This window comes from Lepisosteus platostomus, chromosome 24 (assembly GCF_059453375.1).
Source record: "Lepisosteus platostomus isolate fLepPlt1 chromosome 24, fLepPlt1.hap1, whole genome shotgun sequence".
Classification (NCBI taxonomy): Eukaryota; Metazoa; Chordata; class Actinopteri; order Semionotiformes; family Lepisosteidae; genus Lepisosteus; species Lepisosteus platostomus.
The window spans coordinates 13,061,977-13,081,073 of NC_142634.1; the positions used below are offsets into that span (position 1 = coordinate 13,061,977).

General features: G+C 39.8%; 2 protein-coding genes across 6 annotated transcripts; one reads left to right on the top strand and one right to left on the bottom strand.

The window, feature by feature from the left end:
- The first annotated feature begins 641 nt into the window (after window positions 1-641).
- On the top strand, window positions 642-7,846 carry derl3 (derlin 3). The gene is made up of 7 exons (XM_088618342.1): window positions 642-965; window positions 1,985-2,050; window positions 2,792-2,865; window positions 3,495-3,588; window positions 4,097-4,292; window positions 5,688-5,778; window positions 6,143-7,846. The coding sequence occupies exons 1-7, from the start codon at window positions 876-878 to the stop codon at window positions 6,300-6,302; spliced, it is 771 nt and encodes a 256-aa protein (XP_088474468.1). The 5' UTR covers window positions 642-875; the 3' UTR covers window positions 6,303-7,846.
- Window positions 7,847-8,160: 314 nt separating this feature from the next.
- On the bottom strand, window positions 8,161-16,475 carry smarcb1b (SWI/SNF related BAF chromatin remodeling complex subunit B1b). Of its 5 annotated transcripts, none has more exons than XM_088618341.1 (9): window positions 16,349-16,475; window positions 15,225-15,336; window positions 14,896-15,004; window positions 14,001-14,138; window positions 12,675-12,802; window positions 12,263-12,429; window positions 11,407-11,597; window positions 9,217-9,348; window positions 8,161-8,534 (listed from the first exon to the last, which is right to left on the bottom strand). In XM_088618341.1, the coding sequence occupies exons 1-9, from the start codon at window positions 16,430-16,432 to the stop codon at window positions 8,495-8,497; spliced, it is 1,101 nt and encodes a 366-aa protein (XP_088474467.1). In that variant the 5' UTR covers window positions 16,433-16,475; the 3' UTR covers window positions 8,161-8,494. The 5 variants fall into 5 exon arrangements, 4 of the variants coding, with proteins under 4 accessions (XP_088474467.1, XP_088474466.1, XP_088474465.1 ...); XM_088618340.1 differs by having other exon boundaries at window positions 11,395-11,597; XM_088618339.1 differs by having other exon boundaries at window positions 14,896-15,025.
- Window positions 16,476-19,097: the final 2,622 nt, after the last annotated feature.

The window sequence follows — 19,097 nt, forward strand, 5'->3', positions numbered from 1 at the left end:
GTGTACGTAATGGACTACCACCAGCATCGCAGAAACCTGGATTGCTTGGTTTACTCCTTCCAAAAATGGTTTGATGCATAAGTTTTCTTAAAGAGAAAGTGTATTAAGTTGTATTTTTTTTTTAATGGCTGCATGGCAGCAAATGGGAGCATTTGTCACAACAGTAGTTCAAATGCCGTGTCAAACAAATCTATTTTCGTCATTAGACAGATCTTTCAGCGTGTTTCTGTTCATTTATCCACGCATCCCTGCTGGCTCAGCTGCCCCGTAGCTCAAAATATTTAAGATTCGAGAGGCGATTATTAGGTTGTTGCCACACTCTCGAAGTGAATAGCGACGGTTCGTGATAGTTTTTACAATTTCCATCTATTATTTTCGTCATTAGATCGAAATTTCGTCATTTCTTTTGGACGAACCGCCCCTGTTGCCTCATTGGTCCAGGTATTAATAGAGAACCGCTTCATGTTTGGCTTAAATTTCCACCCACGTGGAGGAACTCAGCTGATCGGTCCCGCCTCCCCGATGACAGCTCATCCTTTTCTACGCTCGCAATGGCCACAGTTCCGGTCAATCAAGCGTTCTCGATCGCCGATTGGTTTAAATCTCCCCCCAGCCCAGGGGTCTTTAACTGCATGTCGTGTCCGCTTTCTTGAGGGACACAGTTATCAGCAAGGGATTGGCTGTCTGGCGAGTTCATCGCCGTTTCCATTCGTCATTGATGGTTTCACTCTCTCTCCTGTCACCCCCCTGGCTTCGGATGAAATCGCTGATTGGCAGCAGCGTGTCAGTGTGGTTTAAAGGGACCGCTTCTAGTAACAGTTGGTGGCTGTTGAACAAGTAGAAGACGGACTAAAAAAAAAACAAGAAAATTCGCGATGGCTCACAGCTTCACGCAGGAGTATCTCCAGATCCCCGCTGTGACTAGGGCTTACACTACAGCCTGCGTGTTGACCACAGCCGCGGTGGTAAGATTGCAGGGGACTGGGATGCTGTCATATTTCACGTTAGACATGAAGTTGCACTGGGGGAAGTATCTTATTGCTGTTGCTGCAGAATGAACTGTTGTTTCATATTTGTTGCATGGGGGGGGAATGGAAAATAATCTGTATTCTGGGGTAACGTACAATGATAATCATACTACATTGAGTACGTGTCCGGATGGAAGGGTAGTGGGCTGGACACATGATTTCTGTTCCTTGCTTCAGGTCTAGAGCTAAGTGGGCCTGGAGTACAAGGAAATGGTATTTTGGCTGGGATTTGTTCGCCTCCAGTATTTTAATACTACCCTCCCATAAATCAATGAACCTGCCTAAGAGCTCGTCTCATAACTACTACTGCTGCTGTCATATCCCCGTTGCTGAAGGGTGGACGACCTGAAAAATTGGGTTAGCGAGCAACTGAGTTCATCGTGCCAGGACCAGTCAAGATGAGCTGGTTTCGCATGGCGTGCTTTGAAATTGGCCATAACGCCACCTTTTACACGCACGTGACTTGCTTCACTGTCCCAATACTTTTTATTAGTAAAATTTAAAGATATCGTGTAGGGATGACATTTTCCCGTTATCACACAGCCATCCTAATTATCGACTATCCTCGAAGTGTTATTAATAACGTTAGCCCTGGATCAGAATACTAGGTGTATATTTTTGCAAGACCATGAAAGAAGCATACCGTGGTAGGCTGTTTGAAAGTTACAAAGATTTATCCAATAACCTTTTATTATTGATTTTTTTCGATTGCAGCAGCGGAGGTCGTGTGAGTTTTATGCTTGGAGGTCTGTCGTGGGTAACTGTGGTTCAACAGCACCTGTTGTCAAAAAGAATCGTCTCGGTTTAATGGTTAATAATGTTGTTGGACGAGAATGTAGATCTAGAATCTGTACAGTCCAGCGATAACAGTAGGGGACTGGGTTGCTTGCAATTAAATGCACTGGTGACATGCATGAAGACTGCTCGATTGATTGGTTTAATCCTCTGGATTTTAGCAGCTGGAGTTCATCACCCCCTTTCAGCTATACTTCAACCCTGACCTGATTTTCAAAAGATACCAGGTAGGAAACAACAGCTTTCAAGCACGAGATCTTGAATGCGTCTTCATTTTCAGTAGCTAACATTCTTCAATTGTGAAAAGCATATCAATAATTAGTCCATCCAAACTCTGCTTTCTGTTTTTCATTTGCTAGGGTGATTGGGAATAATTCCTTTCCCCTTAATTTAAAAAAAGGCTGAACCTCCAGTGTTGTATCTGAAGTTCAAGAACTTTGCAAAATGATGAACATTGTGTTGGAGAGTTCAGTGCAAGTCCTTGCTAATATCCCAGACTAACAGAATCTGAAAGTTAATTGTGTGGGGCAGAAATTTGGGACATTCATGTGGTGTTCTCCTATTTGTGTTTGAAAAATATATGTATTCAGTTTAGCTTTTAAAGATGGAAATGGAGGCATCGCTTAGGAAGAAGGGGACATATCTGTAGGACTGGAATTGGGAAGTTGGTTCGGTGTTCTTTTGTCTGTTTTTGAAGTGTGGGGTCCTATTGCTGTTAAGGCAAAAAAGAGGGGAGCTCATAAGATCACAGTTCAAAGTGTAAAGAGCAAATAAAAATAGGGAGGTCATAGGAAGGGTTTTTATTTTGTTGTTTTTATATTAAAACATACTTATAGAGATTAAATCAAACTTATTACCCAAACCCAATATTTCAAGAGTTTCAACCATCACAATTGTTTTTAACTTTCCTGTTGCCTGATTACTCATGATTTCAGTAAAAACTGATGGCTTTGCTTTCTTTTTAATAGATATGGAGACTGATAACCAACTTCCTCTTTTTTGGTCCTCTTGGCTTCAGTTTCTTGTTCAACATGATATTTCTGTATCCTTTTCTTGTTTATACTATTTAGGCCTTGTATTCATGGAGTGGAAAGTCAGTCCTTTTGTGGTAAAACCACTTTTTCTGTATACAGAAAACTGGGTTATGAATAAGCATAGTTCCTCTAAAATTAATAGATTTAATTTTGGTTTATCAGCACTGTCATTTAAAAAAAAGCATCCAGCAACACCTCCGTAGACATTTATTCCCCCAGATGGCTGCACACAATTTGCATTTGGATGCAGTAAATATTCAAATTACTTGAAGCTTTGTTAAAACCAAGGAAGTGATACTTTTGCCCTTTGCTTTCATAACCTGAAAATATAAAAGTACTTTATCAGCTTTAATCAGTAGCTGTAGATGGGGAGGGGCGGACCTTGGTAAGAATCATTTGAGATCAGTCCTCTGAAGAAGCATATAGTGTGTAGATTTATTTCTTATAGTTTGTGCCCTTGATTGCAATATTGTGAAAAATTGGAGCCTCTGTATTTGTGTTAGCAACAATGCAGGAAAACCCTGTCTTTCAGTACACGTAGCTGTTTTTTGTATCATGAGAAATTTGCATAACTGTCTCTTGGTTTCTGCAGCTGGTAGGCCTGCCACAGAAAGTGTTTGCTTCCTTTACAAAGCAGGTACCGCTACTGTCGCATGCTGGAGGAAGGGTCTTTTCGTGGCAGGACTGCAGACTTTGTCTTCATGTTCCTCTTTGGGGGCATGCTGATGACTGTATCCTTTCTCGAGTGTTGACCAAGCACAAGGGAGACCTCCTGTGCACATTATCTCTACTGTGGTGAGGGAGTCTGAACAATGAGCTAAATACAAGCCACACTTGTATATATCTAAATGTATGTCTTGCGGAAAATTAAAAAAAAAAAAAAAAGATAATTCAGTATGGTGAATTACATGTTATATCCCACCTGATTTGGAATATCGTGGTGAACAGCCATAATTCCTGTGACTGCTCACAGGAGAAAATGAGGAAGTACTGGACTCCTCCACCCTGCCCAGAGATGTAAGAATGTCATTAATTAACAGAAAATCACATGAAGGGATAGTTCGTTTGGAAAAGCAATTTTATGTACTTTAAAATGATTAATGCAGAATGCCTCTTTGTATATGACCAAACCCCCAAAACCTTGTTCACCCCTTTATCATTGTTTGTTTAATTATCAGCCACACACATGCAAAAGTCTATTTCAAGCCAGTGTGTTATCCTTGACTCAGTGGTTATCAGCTCTTTGGCCTTTTTGCTAGCCTGTTTTTCCTTGGGCAGGCTTTCACCATCATGCTAGTGTATGTGTGGAGCCGTAGGAACCCCTATGTGCGCATGAACTTCTTTGGCCTGCTCAACTTCCAGGCCCCCTTTCTACCCTGGGTGCTCATGGGGTTTTCCTTGTTGCTGGGCAACTCCATTGTCATTGACCTTCTAGGTACATTCCCAGCATTCTGTGCACTCCCATGGTCCTCCCTTTCTTGTTTGGAGAAAGGAGAGCCGTCTGGGAGGGATTAAATTGTGCTAAAGGGGATATTTCTCCAATTACGTGAAGAATAGTTTATATTCTGCATCCTGCTTGGCAGGAGCTGGCAAATTCTGAATTAGATATTCCATTCTTCAAAGAAAACAGAGCCTCAGCTGGGTAAAAGTAATTTCATTTTTTATGTGTTCTCTTATAGTGATTGTAAGTACCCAAGTGCTTTCCTTTTGTAGTCTCCCTGACTCTCTGAAATGAAGAAAACCCTTGCATATGATGTTTTTGTGATTGTTTCAGAGCTGCCAGAATAGACTACAAATTGAATGTAAACCTCCCATGTCTTGTGTTTCCCAGAAAAGCAATTCCGATCTGTGGGATTATGGCTGAATACCTCCATGGCAGAAACCCCCCTAAAAGATACTTTTAGACAGTTGCTATCATATCCAGAAAACTAAGAAAGTATTTTAAAAATGTTACCAGAATGACTATGATTTTTCTCATAGTTTTTCATTGTTGTGAAAGGATTCAGAATCTTTTATATGGACTTTGCCCCCCCAATTTTTTTTTATTTGAAAGCTGGCATGCAGTAAATTCGACGTGGTTTCCTGATTGAGTACAGATGAATGTAATACTTCCTTTTGTCGTTTGATGTTGGATGGAAGGGAGGAAACAGATGTTCTATTACATTCTGGCCAAGGGGGAAGTCCATTCTGGATCTCGGTTTAGCTAAACAGTGAAATGACAATTTGAAGGAAAAAAAAAAATCACAGCCACCTGAATTCTGTAACCGTTAGGTCTTCCGATGGCTGACCTGTCAGCACTGCATTACTGCTCTGCCTTCATTCTCTAACCTCAGGGCTTCCCTTTGTTATATCACTCTGATGACAAGCACCTGGCTTGGAGTTCAAGGAACAAGCTGGAGAGGGAGTGGGGGACTATGTATTTAATGCAAGGGATTATAGGGTTGTCTGTAAAGGCATACTTTAAAGAGTGGTGCCAGTACACCTGTTGCTTACTGAATTTGAAATTCAAAGAGGATAATTTAAGAAGCTGATGTGCTGCTGTGTATTTTCAGATTAGGGGCAGTTTATTTTTTCCAATTCGATAATGAGAGATTTTGTGTGTGTATGTTAAAACGCAAATTGCTCGATATCAGAATTTCAGTGTTTGCCAGCGGCTCTGGGCAAGTGATTAGGAAGGAAATGTTGGGGGGGGGGGGAAGATGTTTTGACATCTGTCAGATGTCAAATTTGTAAAGCAAGTACAAATGGCAGCATTGGTCCAGATCTATTCTGATATTTTTATGCAGGAAGAGTTCACATTCACCAGTGAACAGTAGTCTGTTCTTTTCAGGAATTGGCGTTGGACACATCTACTACTTTTTAGAAGATGTCTTCCCAAACCAGCCAGGAGGGAGAAAACTTTTGGTGACTCCAGGTCTCCTGTAAGTGTCTCTCTGTGTTGGGGGGTAGGAAGCTGTTGGTTGCATCCAGATAACTCACACATTTCTTTTTCTCTTGTCTCAGGACAAGCCAGTTTTGATTTCCACACTTCAGTAGTTTTTGTTTTATGCAATGAATAGTCCCTCAGCCTAAAAGCAGCTAGTGAATGCCTTCATATCAGATGTAGTGTTCTAGAAAGTGATGGTATCCACTCTGTGGCTGTGGCATTTGAAAGTGCTGGACCTCAAGCCACTGAAAGTCCATTTAACTGGCAGGTGATGGATGAAGTGCGGAATCATGCTTCAGAATTTTGACATCCTACTTGAAGAAAGAAGGCGTCACTGAACTGCTGTTTCTGATCTGCAGGAAAGCCATTTTCGATGCCCCAGAGGAGGATCCCAATTATAACCCCCTCCCCGAGGACCAGGTGGGGGACCCCTCACAGGCTGATGGGGCCCATGCGGATCATGGGGCAGGGCAGGAGGCCCCCCAGGATCCTGAGGATCAAAACGCACAGCAGCGATAGGACTGCCACAGCAGCAGTATGTGGACGTGTGGGGAAAGCATGGGAACAGACTTCGACTGCTGGGAGGCTCAGCCGGTTTACAGTTTCGCAAAGGCGGCCAAGCGCAGGTGTGGCTCCCCTCTTCTACTGAAACTGAAAGGGAGGGGCTGCCTTTATGGTCCCTTCTGGACCTAGCTGCAGGGTAACCAAACCAGAGTCAGATCTTGAAGGAGTGGCCCACTTTGAGCACTGTGAATGGCTCTGTTCTTTTTTTATTTTTATTTTTGTATGTATGAAACAATACGTGCATTGAAACATTGAAAAGCAGCAATGAGGGCAGAGAGATATTTATTTTGTAATAAGTGTTATAAATGGTGTGAAGGGGAATTGTTACACTGCTTCTGCATATCTGGTCAGATATGATTCCATACAGGAGGGCTGGTGGGGGGGACTGGCCTTTTTTTCTTAAGGAACGTTTCTTGGAAATCTTGGTAACTCATTTTAACTACCGAAAACCCACTGAGAAAACCTTTAAGAAGGAAACGAGTTTTATATGGAGTAGTTAATGTGAAAACACAACATAAGCCAATCTTAACCTTCAATGCTTTAGTCTAGAGCACTACAGTACAGCTAAATGCTTATTGTAAAACACTTAATGTGGAAAACTGATTAAATCACATTTTCAGAATTCAGTATTTGGAACAGTATGGTGGACAGAGATCCATGTTGCAGGAAAACAAAGCAATCTGAACTGTTGCGAAAGTGATCATCTTCCAGGTACTGCTTCCATACTCCAGCTGCATTTTGGCAGTAGCAGCAGCTACTGTAGTGGTGGGGGGGGTTGTGTGCACAGATATGCCAATGCTCTGAAATCCTCCATAAGCTGAGGAGTCAGCACTTTTAAACTGCTGCCTTTGTGTGCAAAAACATTTGCCAAACTGAAACAGCTTAGAGCACAATAGCTGGGGAAGCTGACACAATGCTATGCTTACGTGGCCCTGGTGAACCCAACCGTGCAAAAAAAGGAAGACTTTTAACATCACAGATCAACACACTAGCCAAGCAATTTGCTTAATGTGTCTGTGTAGTTCTTATACTGAATGCAAAAACAACCCCCAGCCTCATGAATTTTGCCTCAAACCATGACTTTTAAACTATTAAGATTTTTTTAATAGTGACGTTTACATAGGAAGGTACTTTCAAATACCAATCTGTTAGTCTACTGAAAAAACTGTGGTTATAATCTTTAGTAATGCTGTCAATCAGCTAGCCTTTCCATTTTTTATTGTTTAACCAATGGTAAAAACATATATGAATCAGAGCCATAATTAGATCATGGGTCATCAAGATTCTAAGTTTTTTTAATTTTAGAATTACCACTTTCAAAAGTAATTCAATGCACATAATGTTATTAAAAACTAGAAAAATGTTTTTTTTCTAAACTGTGTGGCCTTACATTTAATGCAGAGTGGTATCAGGTCTTAAATAATCTCCTGGGATCCAATCTATTTTAAATTGTTCATAAATTTTTATTCTGTCCTCTTAAAAATAAAGCTTTGAAATGATTACTGTAATTTTATTTGCTTTTGGATAGGATTAAATAATCTATAAACCAGTTTTTTAAACAGATTAATTAATCTAAAACTGTACGTTTTAAAATTATATCCAACACTGTGAATTTCCCATCTTGCCTTTTTATCATATTATATTGTCAGTCACTTTCTCAAATTCCATTATATGCGAGTCACAGAAAGTAAGTTAAAACATCTCTTATACGTTTTCTTGATGCAAGAATATAAACCTACAAGAAGTAAACCTACAACAGCACATCTATCAATTTGTTCCTTGTGCGAAAAAGGCAGAAACAAATCTAGCCAAGTATTAAGCATGATTTTTATTTTAAAAAAAGATCAAAATAATCAGGTTTCCTAAAAGTGCCGTCAGCACCTATACAAAAAAAACAATATTAGCACAATACCAGCATATCTTCCACACAGGCATGTTTTTTTTCTATAGATCAGTTCCATGGACAACATTAAACAGGGATATCAGTCTTTACACAAAAAGCTGGGGGAGGGGCTAGAAGAGAGCAGGCTCCCAGTGCCTAGATAGTGGAATGTCTTTGTATGTCAGGGCGATGGGCTTGCAGCTGTCCCACTGACTCAGTTTTTCTCCAGGTTGCAAATCCAAGAAGTCCGTGGGCCGACAAGGTTCTACCAGGCTGGGGCAGTGTTGGCAAGACGTCTCATACGCCTGAAATAAAAACATACAAACATTCAGCATCCCGGCACGCTGACTGATCACTATAAACAGTGCAGCGGCCCGTATGGCACAGGCTGTTTTAACTTCATACTGTTCAGTTTCAAAGTCCTAACCTTCAAAAATATCACTAACCCTTATCTACTTTTGGTCACTCAGTACACATCACCTATTAGACGTCCACTGTCACAAATGAAAAACAGTACACAAATCGTAAGGCATCACAAAAACTCTTCAAATGTTCTTTGTAACGGAGGTTCCTGTTCCACTTTAACACTTGTGAAAACCTTGGTTTCAGAAATAAAAAGGGTTTATTAAGATTGAAAAAGGGTGTTCTGTGGATTAGGAACTTTCTGATTCTTCCTTAAATTTTACATAAAATATAAGAAGGTGCTTTAATTCAGAACATTAAGAAAATTGTTTTTCAGTAACATTGTTTTTTTTGACTTGCCACCATTTTAAAAACCAAAGGAAACTTCATCAGCAGCAATAATAGTGTTATTCCAAAGTCAGGGTACAATGATAAGTCAGGGTACTTACTGCAGCTTCATATATATTTGACAAAGAATGTGAAGACCCTGCTGGTACTCATCCGTTGAATACACAAAGACGAAACTTCTTAAAATCCCTTGTGAGAATTATGTTAATTGCAGTTTAGTATTAGAGGAACAGCTACCTTGTATTTCTGTCCTGGTCCCTTATCTTTTTCTCCATCTCGGCATCTGTCAGGGTTTCCAGTAGGGGGCACCACTGGTCAGCATCACCTGTGTTTCGAATGGCAATCTCCACCGTGGGCAAGGGGTTCTCACTGCACACAACACAGCGTTAATCAAGACATGCTGCTGGGTAACCTGGGAGAACACCGCTACTACACCCGAACATGAAAACAGGGCTCTCCTTGAACAACCTAGTGCAAAAGGCAGACTAGTGTTAAAAGAAGTGCACAGCAAACAGAAAGCACCTAAATGTTAACAATTTAAACATTTTAGGACAGTAAATTCAATTGGCTTATCAACTCTTCCTTGTTGCAACTTTGGTTGTGGAAACAGAGTACAAAAATAAAGTGCACAACAGTTTTTTTCCCCTCTCAATAAATACAAGCCCTATATTCTGTACCAGAGTTTTAACTGTCTAGTATCTACCATAATACTGTAATATCTCCAAATTTGTGATTTCATCACAGTTTTAAATTCCTTTTAATATGACTCACTTTTTAGATTTCGCTCCAGCTGTCCAATATGGACAGAGGTCATCGAAACAGACTAAACAACAGCCCTAGGCTGCCTTTAAAAGCTGCTCACTGATAGCAGAACCACCTTTAGTAAGTGGAGTTCAACTGTCTCTGTTTATCTGAATATGAGATACCTGACAAATTATGGAGAAGGAAGTAAAAGTAGCCAAGTGAAATTGATCAAAAACATCTGCTGTTTAAACTAAAACCATGTCATACAATCTGTGCAATGAGTTTATTTCCAGACTTGACTTATTTTTATGCACTGTTTCTGCACCTCCCCCCCTTACAAACCATCTTCATATATAGACACTAGTCCTACAGAATTAAATTAAAAAATTTAAAGTACTCAGCTTCCTTGGCATGAAGTTGAGGGAGAACTCTGAAGGTTTAAGCTTTGGCTCAAGAAATGCACAAGAATAATGACCTGATATCAGACCTATTGGAAATGACAGCAAGGAGAAGTAAAATTAGAAGCGATACCAGAAGCACATTACAGAACTTAAAATCAATTTATCAGGCCATCTGACAAAAGCTTCAGCCTTTAGTAAGGAATCCCACTGGAAAATTGGTGACAGCATGCTTGTAGATCAAGGCCAAAACAAACAAAAACAAAAGATATGAGCACTTCAAATCTGAAAACACAATAACACAAACTCAGAATTGGCATCAGAACACTCATACATCCATCCTGATCTCGGATCCATCTTCAGTGGTTAACAACCAGCAGTAGCATTTTCTTATTTCTATTAATCATCCTAAACACAGTACGTCATACATGGTGTATACCATAATAAAGATAACAACCTCCTTGTCAGTACTTTTAGACACTGCGCAGCAGAAATGGGAAAAAAAAGACGAAGGGTGAAAATTGGTTCTTGGCGCCATGGAGCAGAAAAACGCTGCACAAACAAATCAGAGGGTCAGTCAGAGAGCAGAGAAATCATCATTGCACAAGGACCCTGCAAAAGGGCTGTTTGTTTTTTGGAAAGTAGTCCAGTGGTTAGAAGGAATTCCTTTACGTGCAAAACACTTGGTGTAAATTGATCTGAAAAGGGGGTGAGTTTATCTGTGCCATAAACAGGATGCAGTATAATTAAGTGTGTGGTCGAAGCAATCCTTTATCTTTGTTCAGTAGACCCACTTTGTGAGTCATAAATCTCTGCAGTTGTTGTGTCTTTGCCTGTGTACCCCCACCACTGTTCTGTGTGTGTCACTGGCTGTATTTTCCTCTGGACATCAGTTGTAAGATACTCTCTTAGCCTCGGATAAAAGACAAAAGAAGCCGTTAACCCTTTAGGGTGACATATTTTTACTTCTCTACTTAATAAAGCAAGAAGTAGGTAGGAGTGACACTAACAAAACTCGATGTTATATTCTGAACCACTAAAACACAGAAAGGGAATTGTAAATGAGTCTGTGCATTTCATTTAACCCCTACCCCTAACAAATGCTTATGAGGTCACCAGCAACTTTTTGACAAGTGGTGAACAACCTACATTTGTTTAATGGACCCTAGAACGCACTGACCTTGGACTACTTAATGGTAGTAAACTGGAAATGACTTTCAATGGAATGTTTTTCTCCCATTCAGCATTGCAATGGGCGAGTTAGTGGCCTAACGTGCAAAGGTACCTGAAGGCGTATGTCCTCTGGTGCCAGCTGAGCTGCCCACGGATACTGTAGGCAATGGTGGTGACGAACTCCCCTCCGAGCCCTAGTTCAGAGCAAAGTTTCAGGGCAAACTTCTCTGGAGAGTTCTCCTTCTCTGACATGTCCCATTCAAACTGGTCCACCAGCGAGATGTTGCCGACATGGATATTTAGCTGCAGCACAGACCAGAAAAAAGTAACTTATAAGTGACCATTCATCCTCTAGGTAGTTCAACTAGGGAGCTGTGTCAGCATGCATAGGCTGCAAAGGAACAAATAAAGGGTTATTCACTGCTGAAAAAAAAAGAAGAAAAGAAACCTGACACCTGAAGAAGACACCCGATGAAGGCTCTGCAGCCGAAACGTTCTTTCTCTTCTTCTCCTTCCAGCATGGAATTAACCTTTACTTGTTCCCATTCATCTTCTAAACTGATTTAACATGCCACTGAGCAACAAATGTATAAATCTGCTGTTTCACAATTTTCAAGTAATTTTTCAAATCAGTTCTTGTTGAAAATTGAAAAAGAAATAGCAGTTGTAGAAAATTTCTTCTCACCCAAGAGGATTCGTAAAGTTTAAAAGCTATGCTAATGGATTTTTATACATTACGATTTTACTTTATAAACTAGAATTGTGAAGGTTTTCACTGCATCATATATATAATTGATTATGTAATAGGAATCATTCCAAGCCTATATCAAAATGTGTTCATTACACGTTTCACAAGCAATTCAGAACTCTTAAGCTCCATAAGCAAATCCATCTCTCCATACACCCTACACCACTTCAGACTAGTTCTTAAATTTCCAGTTCCTGGGGGTGCTTACTCGTTACCATACCTTAATAATGACTCTTTGGTCTGTCTGCTCATCTAAGATGCTGTCTGTAGGGTAGGACTCAATCTGTTGCCTGATGGCAGAAGCAATAGCTGGGACAAATGTCAGGGGATTCAAATCCAGGTCGTCGCACAGGATCTCGGCAAACATTTCAGGCGTCATGAGCTTTTCTGGGAAAATGGACAAATCGCAGGAAATGTAAAAAAGTTTTTCAAAAATCTAAAGTGGGCACTGTACAAAATCCCTGCACAATGAATACTTCCTTTAAAACGGACAAGACTTCCAGTTTGTTAACGACTGGGGTCAATGCAGCATAACCTCTTTGTTGAAGTACTTGTCAAGATACTTGCACAAAAAGGTAGCTAAGAAAGGAGTCTCTGGAAAACAAAGCTTGGATAGCACTGGCCAGTCTTACCATTCATATTCCACGTGAAGGCATCTCGGAGTTTTTGTCCATCTATCTCCATATCAAGCCGGATTGGAACCAGAACTTCAGTTTGGGAAGCATTCTCGTGGATCACGGCTGGGTCATGGTCATCAAAACTAAGAGTTGGTGGAGAAATTGCTTCAGCTGCAGTAAATTATGTGCTAATAGGAAGAAATATTTGCCCACCCGAAATTTCCAAAACATCACGTTAACAATGAGCTTCATAAAAATAAAAACAATCCTTTCAGAAACATTCTAGTACACAAAACTGCGTAGGCTGTGGTATTTTAAGATGTTTTTTTGGTCATTTCCTAATTGTTTCCGAATAAAAAATACAAACAACTGACCTCTTTAGTTGTTTACAGATGCATTGACTAAACCAGGAAGGCTCTAGAGTTCACTGACACAATAAACCCTACAGCTGTGTTTATGCAAGCAAAAACTCAGGAACAAGCAGAAAAAAAACCATCATGATTATGGTGCAAACATGGATATGAACATGTTAAGAAATACTTTCTCTAGTCCTCATTTATGCTGAAATCACAACTACAATACTGGAGCAAATTCCCAGTGGGCACAATACATATCAAAGAACAACATCACCAAGATTCCTTCCCACAGCTCAATTCAACATTAGAAGTTTCAAAGAGGAGATACTAACAAGAAACCAATTTCAACCCGGAATTGTTTTATTTTTATACTAATATTCTGTTATGTTTTTTGTGACATTTGATTTGTTTAGTTACTACACTTACGTTGCCATACATCAGAGTTCCAGTACATCTTTAGTGTGATATTTTTTGTAAAAAGCATGTGTTCAAGCACAACCTGAAGAAATATCTCCTCCCCTGTTAAACGGGACTGTAAATAAGCACTGAAATTCCAGCAAAATGATTTAGGTTTGTTATTCTTTATTACTAATAGTAATACTAGTAATAATAGTACTACTATTTTAAAACACTGAGTCATAGAACATGCAGGAAACTGAGAACTGATTTATTTGTTATTGTATTTAAGGCATTATGGGTTGAAATAATGAACCTGTAATGGGTGTAAAATGAATGAATCATATGCCAGGACTCTGTGGTGAACATGAGTGTTAACGTCCTCTGATAACAGGTACAGTGTGAACTGGTAAGGGATGGTGATTCAGTCTTATGAAATGGAGAGTCTTGGGACTGAGATAATACAGTATGAACTATAAAGGGTGGAGATCTATCATGATAAAGGCGGGGGGTCGGGGTAGGGAGTTGGGTGGCTGTTGCACGCAGTGGTCTTAAAGCCGCCGAGCTCCAGCCGATTCTCCGGACTCACCAAAGCGGGAAGGTCCTCTTCTTGTCCCGGCCCATGCGATTGCGGTTGATGGTGGTGGAGCAGGGCACAGCGTCCAGGTGGTGGGAGCTGTTGGGGAGCGTGGGCACCCACTGGCTGTTCCGCTTCGCCTTCTGCTCCCTGGGCAGAACATGTGAGAAAAAGAACCTAGAGCTTTCGCGGAGGATTACAACGATATAAAATATATTTTACTTGGACATACTGAGTGTCATTTGGTCATCTGCAATTGCCCTTTTTTATTGTGCACCCGCTGAATCTGTAACCCCCCCATTAGTTTTAAGACTTGATTCTCTGACAATGGTTCCTGCTCCAGCTCAGGAGCTCGTGACGGATATGACCCTCCCAACACGTTCAAGTGCCCAGTGCCTGGTGAGATCTAGCACTGCACCGATGAGTGGCGCCGTTCTCACCAATGTCACCGCAAAAACAAATCACAGACGTCACCGCTGCATCGAAAGGCCCCTGGCAGCACGGCAGCTCTGCCACCTATGAAATCTTAGTAACCGCTGCTTAACCTGCGCTCCAAGAAAGCACTTTTACTGGTTAAGCAACTCAAGTTCTGGTAATAAAAAATAACATTAAATAACAACATGATGTTAAAAATTCCAAAACATTACATCATTTGCATATATATGAAATCTCATTTAGCACTGCACACTTTAATTGATCCAGACTAAGGAGTTTTCATGCATTCTTCATAGAATCGCAAGATGATAAATGATACAAGATGGGACATGCTTAATTTGAAATGATTTGTGCTGCACTGGTATGGATGCTCCAGACTGATTTTCTGTTGATCTAATTCATAAACCTGCATGACATTTTTGGATTCACCACTGAATCGCAGTAATTACCAAGTTGTGCTTTGTAACATTACCTGAGGTAGGCAGGTGGCTCAGTGCTGATGGAGACTGCCTTGTACTTCTCATCGTTTCCTTCCAAGATCTCCTCAACTTCAGATGCTTTCAGCAGAGTCACACTGGTGGCTAAAGTTGTGTAACCGTGATCTAACACAAAGAAAACACTGAAGATACTGCTGTCCAAAAGTAGAACTTTCGGATTTACTAGCTCTGGGGAGAATGTTTCTGATCATTAAAGTGATTGCGACTCACACTTCTTGAACTTATTGGTAAATTATCATCGCTGATAATAATGCTGCTATTGGGCAACAGGAGTACTTGAAAGTGATAAAGACTTGACACTCACCGTGTGATGATGCTACAATTTTCTTCCTCTCCTCAACAGAAGCCAGCCTCCGCCACAGTGAAGGGTACCTCTTGTACAGTGAGCCTCTGAACATCCGCAAGTAGTTTCCTACCTAGGAAACGAAACCAAAGAGTCAAATAGCAGTGTCCCTTAAAGTAGATGAACCTGAGGAAATACAATAATTTGATTTTTTCTCAGCGGGTTAGATGTTAAGATTGAACATGACTTTCTATGATTAACTGGAAATTATGAATAAATACTTACAAACACCTCTAGTTACTAACACCTCTATTTCGTTGCCAATTAAATATATAAGCCAACCAATAACATGTCATACAACCACATACTATATTTTCAGAATTAAGGAATGTCTTACACTGACAAGTTCAAGAACTTCACTATTTTGTCTTTAACAGAAAAGATTACTTTAAGTATCTAAGTAACTGTACTTTGACAAAATCAGCCCAAACAATTTAAGCAGAAACTATATGGTTACCCAGGCATTTAAAACTGAAAAAATGATCATCGCGGATCGATTACCATTCGAAAACGCCAGGTTAACCGAATGGCCTCATCTAGTTTATAATCTTTGTAAATTCTACTCAAACAAGAAAACCCATTTCCAATAAATGACTATATTAATAAGACATTCAAATTCGTGTAAATCTGCATTTGTCAGTTTGACATATGTGACATCCGAGATACTGGTAATGAAAAACGTGCTGGAGAAAAATGTTTACGAAGACATTGCCAGATAAAGTGGATTCTATCATTATCTTCAGCATCTAGGTGACCGTATGGTGTTTCTTGTTGACTTTACGAGAACCAATACGCCCTTTCTAATTAATTTAGGAACATTTGCTCACAACACTAATCAAATGCTACCATAATAGTGTGAGTTATTTTAAAAACAAGATCGTTTTAGTTCAATTTTCTGAATTGAAGAGAAATAGAAATAGCGCTTACCCAACTAAGCCAGTTCATTCAGTAAGCCCAGACAGCAAAACACAATGAAACCGTACCCCAGGTTGACTTTAAACACTAATATCACAGCTCTAAAAAACGCTAGAAGCAAAAGGATTACAGAACCCGATTCAAGAACACCCCGGTAATAAAATACATACCTCTGAACCAATCATGTAAAATTCTCCATCTTCTTCAAGTTGAAATTTCACCGGCTTCTGCCCAAACGTTTTACTTAACGCCATCTTGGCTGTAACAAAAGCACCACAGTGCGCATGCGACTATTACAGCAAGCGATCCGCGCATGCGTTGTTAAAAAGTCAGTGGAAACGGGTGTCTCCTGTTCTTGCTGTAGCGCCACCAACAGGAGCGAATCGTTAGCGCAGTGCATTGAAGGCTCAGCCTCGCGTAGACCTCTGACATCTAAATACTGTGGGCTTTCTGAAAATTTCTTCTTAATGAAAATAATGTTCATGCCAAACACAAACTGTTTGCTTTGTATTCAAACACTCCATGCGTCTGGAAACAATGCATAGTAAAACAGTTTGTGATGTGGGCAACAGCTTTATAATTTGGGTGCAAGTACATCCTGCATTTCCCACTGCCCTACTTGCTAATACTAATACATTTTCTAACAACTTCATTGAATTCAAGGTAACAGGAGAGCTGGAGCCTGTCCCAGCAAGCAATAGGGGCAAGACAGGATACACCCTGGACAGGACACCAGTCCTGGGCAGAACCAGACAGCATTAGACACACTAGGGGCAGTTTTCCTAGAAACCAATTAACCTACTAGTATGTTATTGGACTGTGGCAGGAAACTGCAATGGGAAACTCTGTCCTTTTTACCTCTCTGACCCTGATAAACCATTGAAAACCACCACCTTGTATCCTAGTCAAACTAAGAAAACTTCCATTGCCCCAGTTGTACAAGCCAACATCTGTTAATTCCTTAAATGAGCTGAAACATGTAGATTTGTTAAAGGCACAGAGTTCCTGGCTTTATTTGCACTAAGGATAGCTGTGGTTTTGAGCATTAAAAGCAGTTTAGACTGAAAGGATGACAATAATTTGGATTATTGAGTTCAATTTCAATTTTATTGTAATGCTCCGCAGTAATTTGTGTAATTATACTTTTTTATAGACAGTTGAGAACACGAGGGATTGAAATTAAAAGAGGGTTTTTTTTTACTAACAATGTCAAATGTCTAAAGCTACATACATAAAGCATAAGACACCAAAGATAGCACTTTTAATACAGAATATAGTTTTGTAGTCTTACAAATGTTCAGTAGGACATTTTCACATTTATGGGTATTAAAATGAGATTTGTAGTTTCCCTTATAAAACTGATACACCAGCGTCCTCATTCAGTCATACCCCTGCTATTTTGGGGAGAATAAAGAAGAAGAATGGTGATGAAGCTCATGAAAAAGGTACAGTATGAGCTATATTTCCTTTCAATTCAGCAAGTGATCAGTAAATCTTGACAATTTAGCAACTTTCATTTCCTTTAGTTTTCCACAGGTATTTGCTTTCCTCTGAGATCAGAAATGATACATCAGAGCACTTGTCTTGTACTTTGGAGCACTCCAGGTTTCTTTCATCATTCTGTAATTTTTCTGCACTGCGTGAACTGGAAAATGAGACAAGGCTCCAAAAGCACAGGCCAGTGTAAGTTATGCCCCATGTCTTACAGCTGCAGTGAACAGACTCCTTAATTAATGTTAGCAATCCACTTTTTGTCAGGGGAAGCACAAAATTAATATAGGATTTGGATATAAATAATTTCTTTGGAAAAGTGAGGATATTGGCAGGCCAACAAAAACAGGAATTTTGTATGAAAGAAAAATAAAGAACTGCTGTGTCCAAAGACACTTTTTTTGCTCAGTGTCAACTTGGTCTTCACTCTTGGCAGGACTTGTCTCACAGTTTCTCGAAACCGTGTAACCATCAATTCCATTTCTGACGGAGCATAACATCGTCCTGCAGAGGAACTCTGTCCCTTCTGCTTGCTGTGAGCCTTGTCTTACATTTTCACAGAGGAAACAAGATAAGGAACAGTCTGGGGGCAGACACATTAATTATCTCAACCAGAGTCAGTACAAAATGAAACAGCATCTATACGGCTGTTTTAAGCTACGAAAAGATCTTTGATCTCCATTACTGTGCATTCATGTTTTGTATGCTTGGAGAATAATATATAGGTAGCCTTGGACCTCTGCAACATGAGTGTCTGGAAAGAAGGAAATGAACCTTCTTATATTGTTGCTCATATGCTATGCTTATAGTTCTGGTTCTCAGAGACTCATGAGTAATGGGGTCAGTTATTTTGGATACTTTGCTATTTTTATATAAACTCTGCAGTTCTTTGACTGAGAAAATAGATTTTAGGCATATTTCCATTACTCTGTAAATTATTTTGTTGACTCTAGCAGTAAGGGTGTAGAGGTATCCACTTAGACAGAAAGACACATCTAGATGTAAGTAAAGATATTCGTTTATAGGATGTGACACAATTTACAGTACCCTTAGGTGGAAAAAGTGTTGTGCTGGCTTGCAAAAGGGATATCCTCAATATATGCAATTTCAGATACTGCAAAAGATTAATCAATAATCAAAGGATTTCTGTTAATGACTAACTCAGAAATAGCTACAATAGAGCAGTAATAACTGCCAGCTGGTGTAAATTTACGTTTTATAGTGTTCTTTTTAACTGAACCTTCAGGTATGAATGGCTTTAGATTAAATGGCTTAACCAATAAGAGCTTACAATTATTGTATACCTAATATATAAAAAAGAGCCACACCACAACGGATATATGAAAGATTAAAGACATGGTTTATGTCACTTATCCCCAGGATTAATGAGGGAGCATCTGGAAATGCTTATTTTATCTGAGTTTTTTA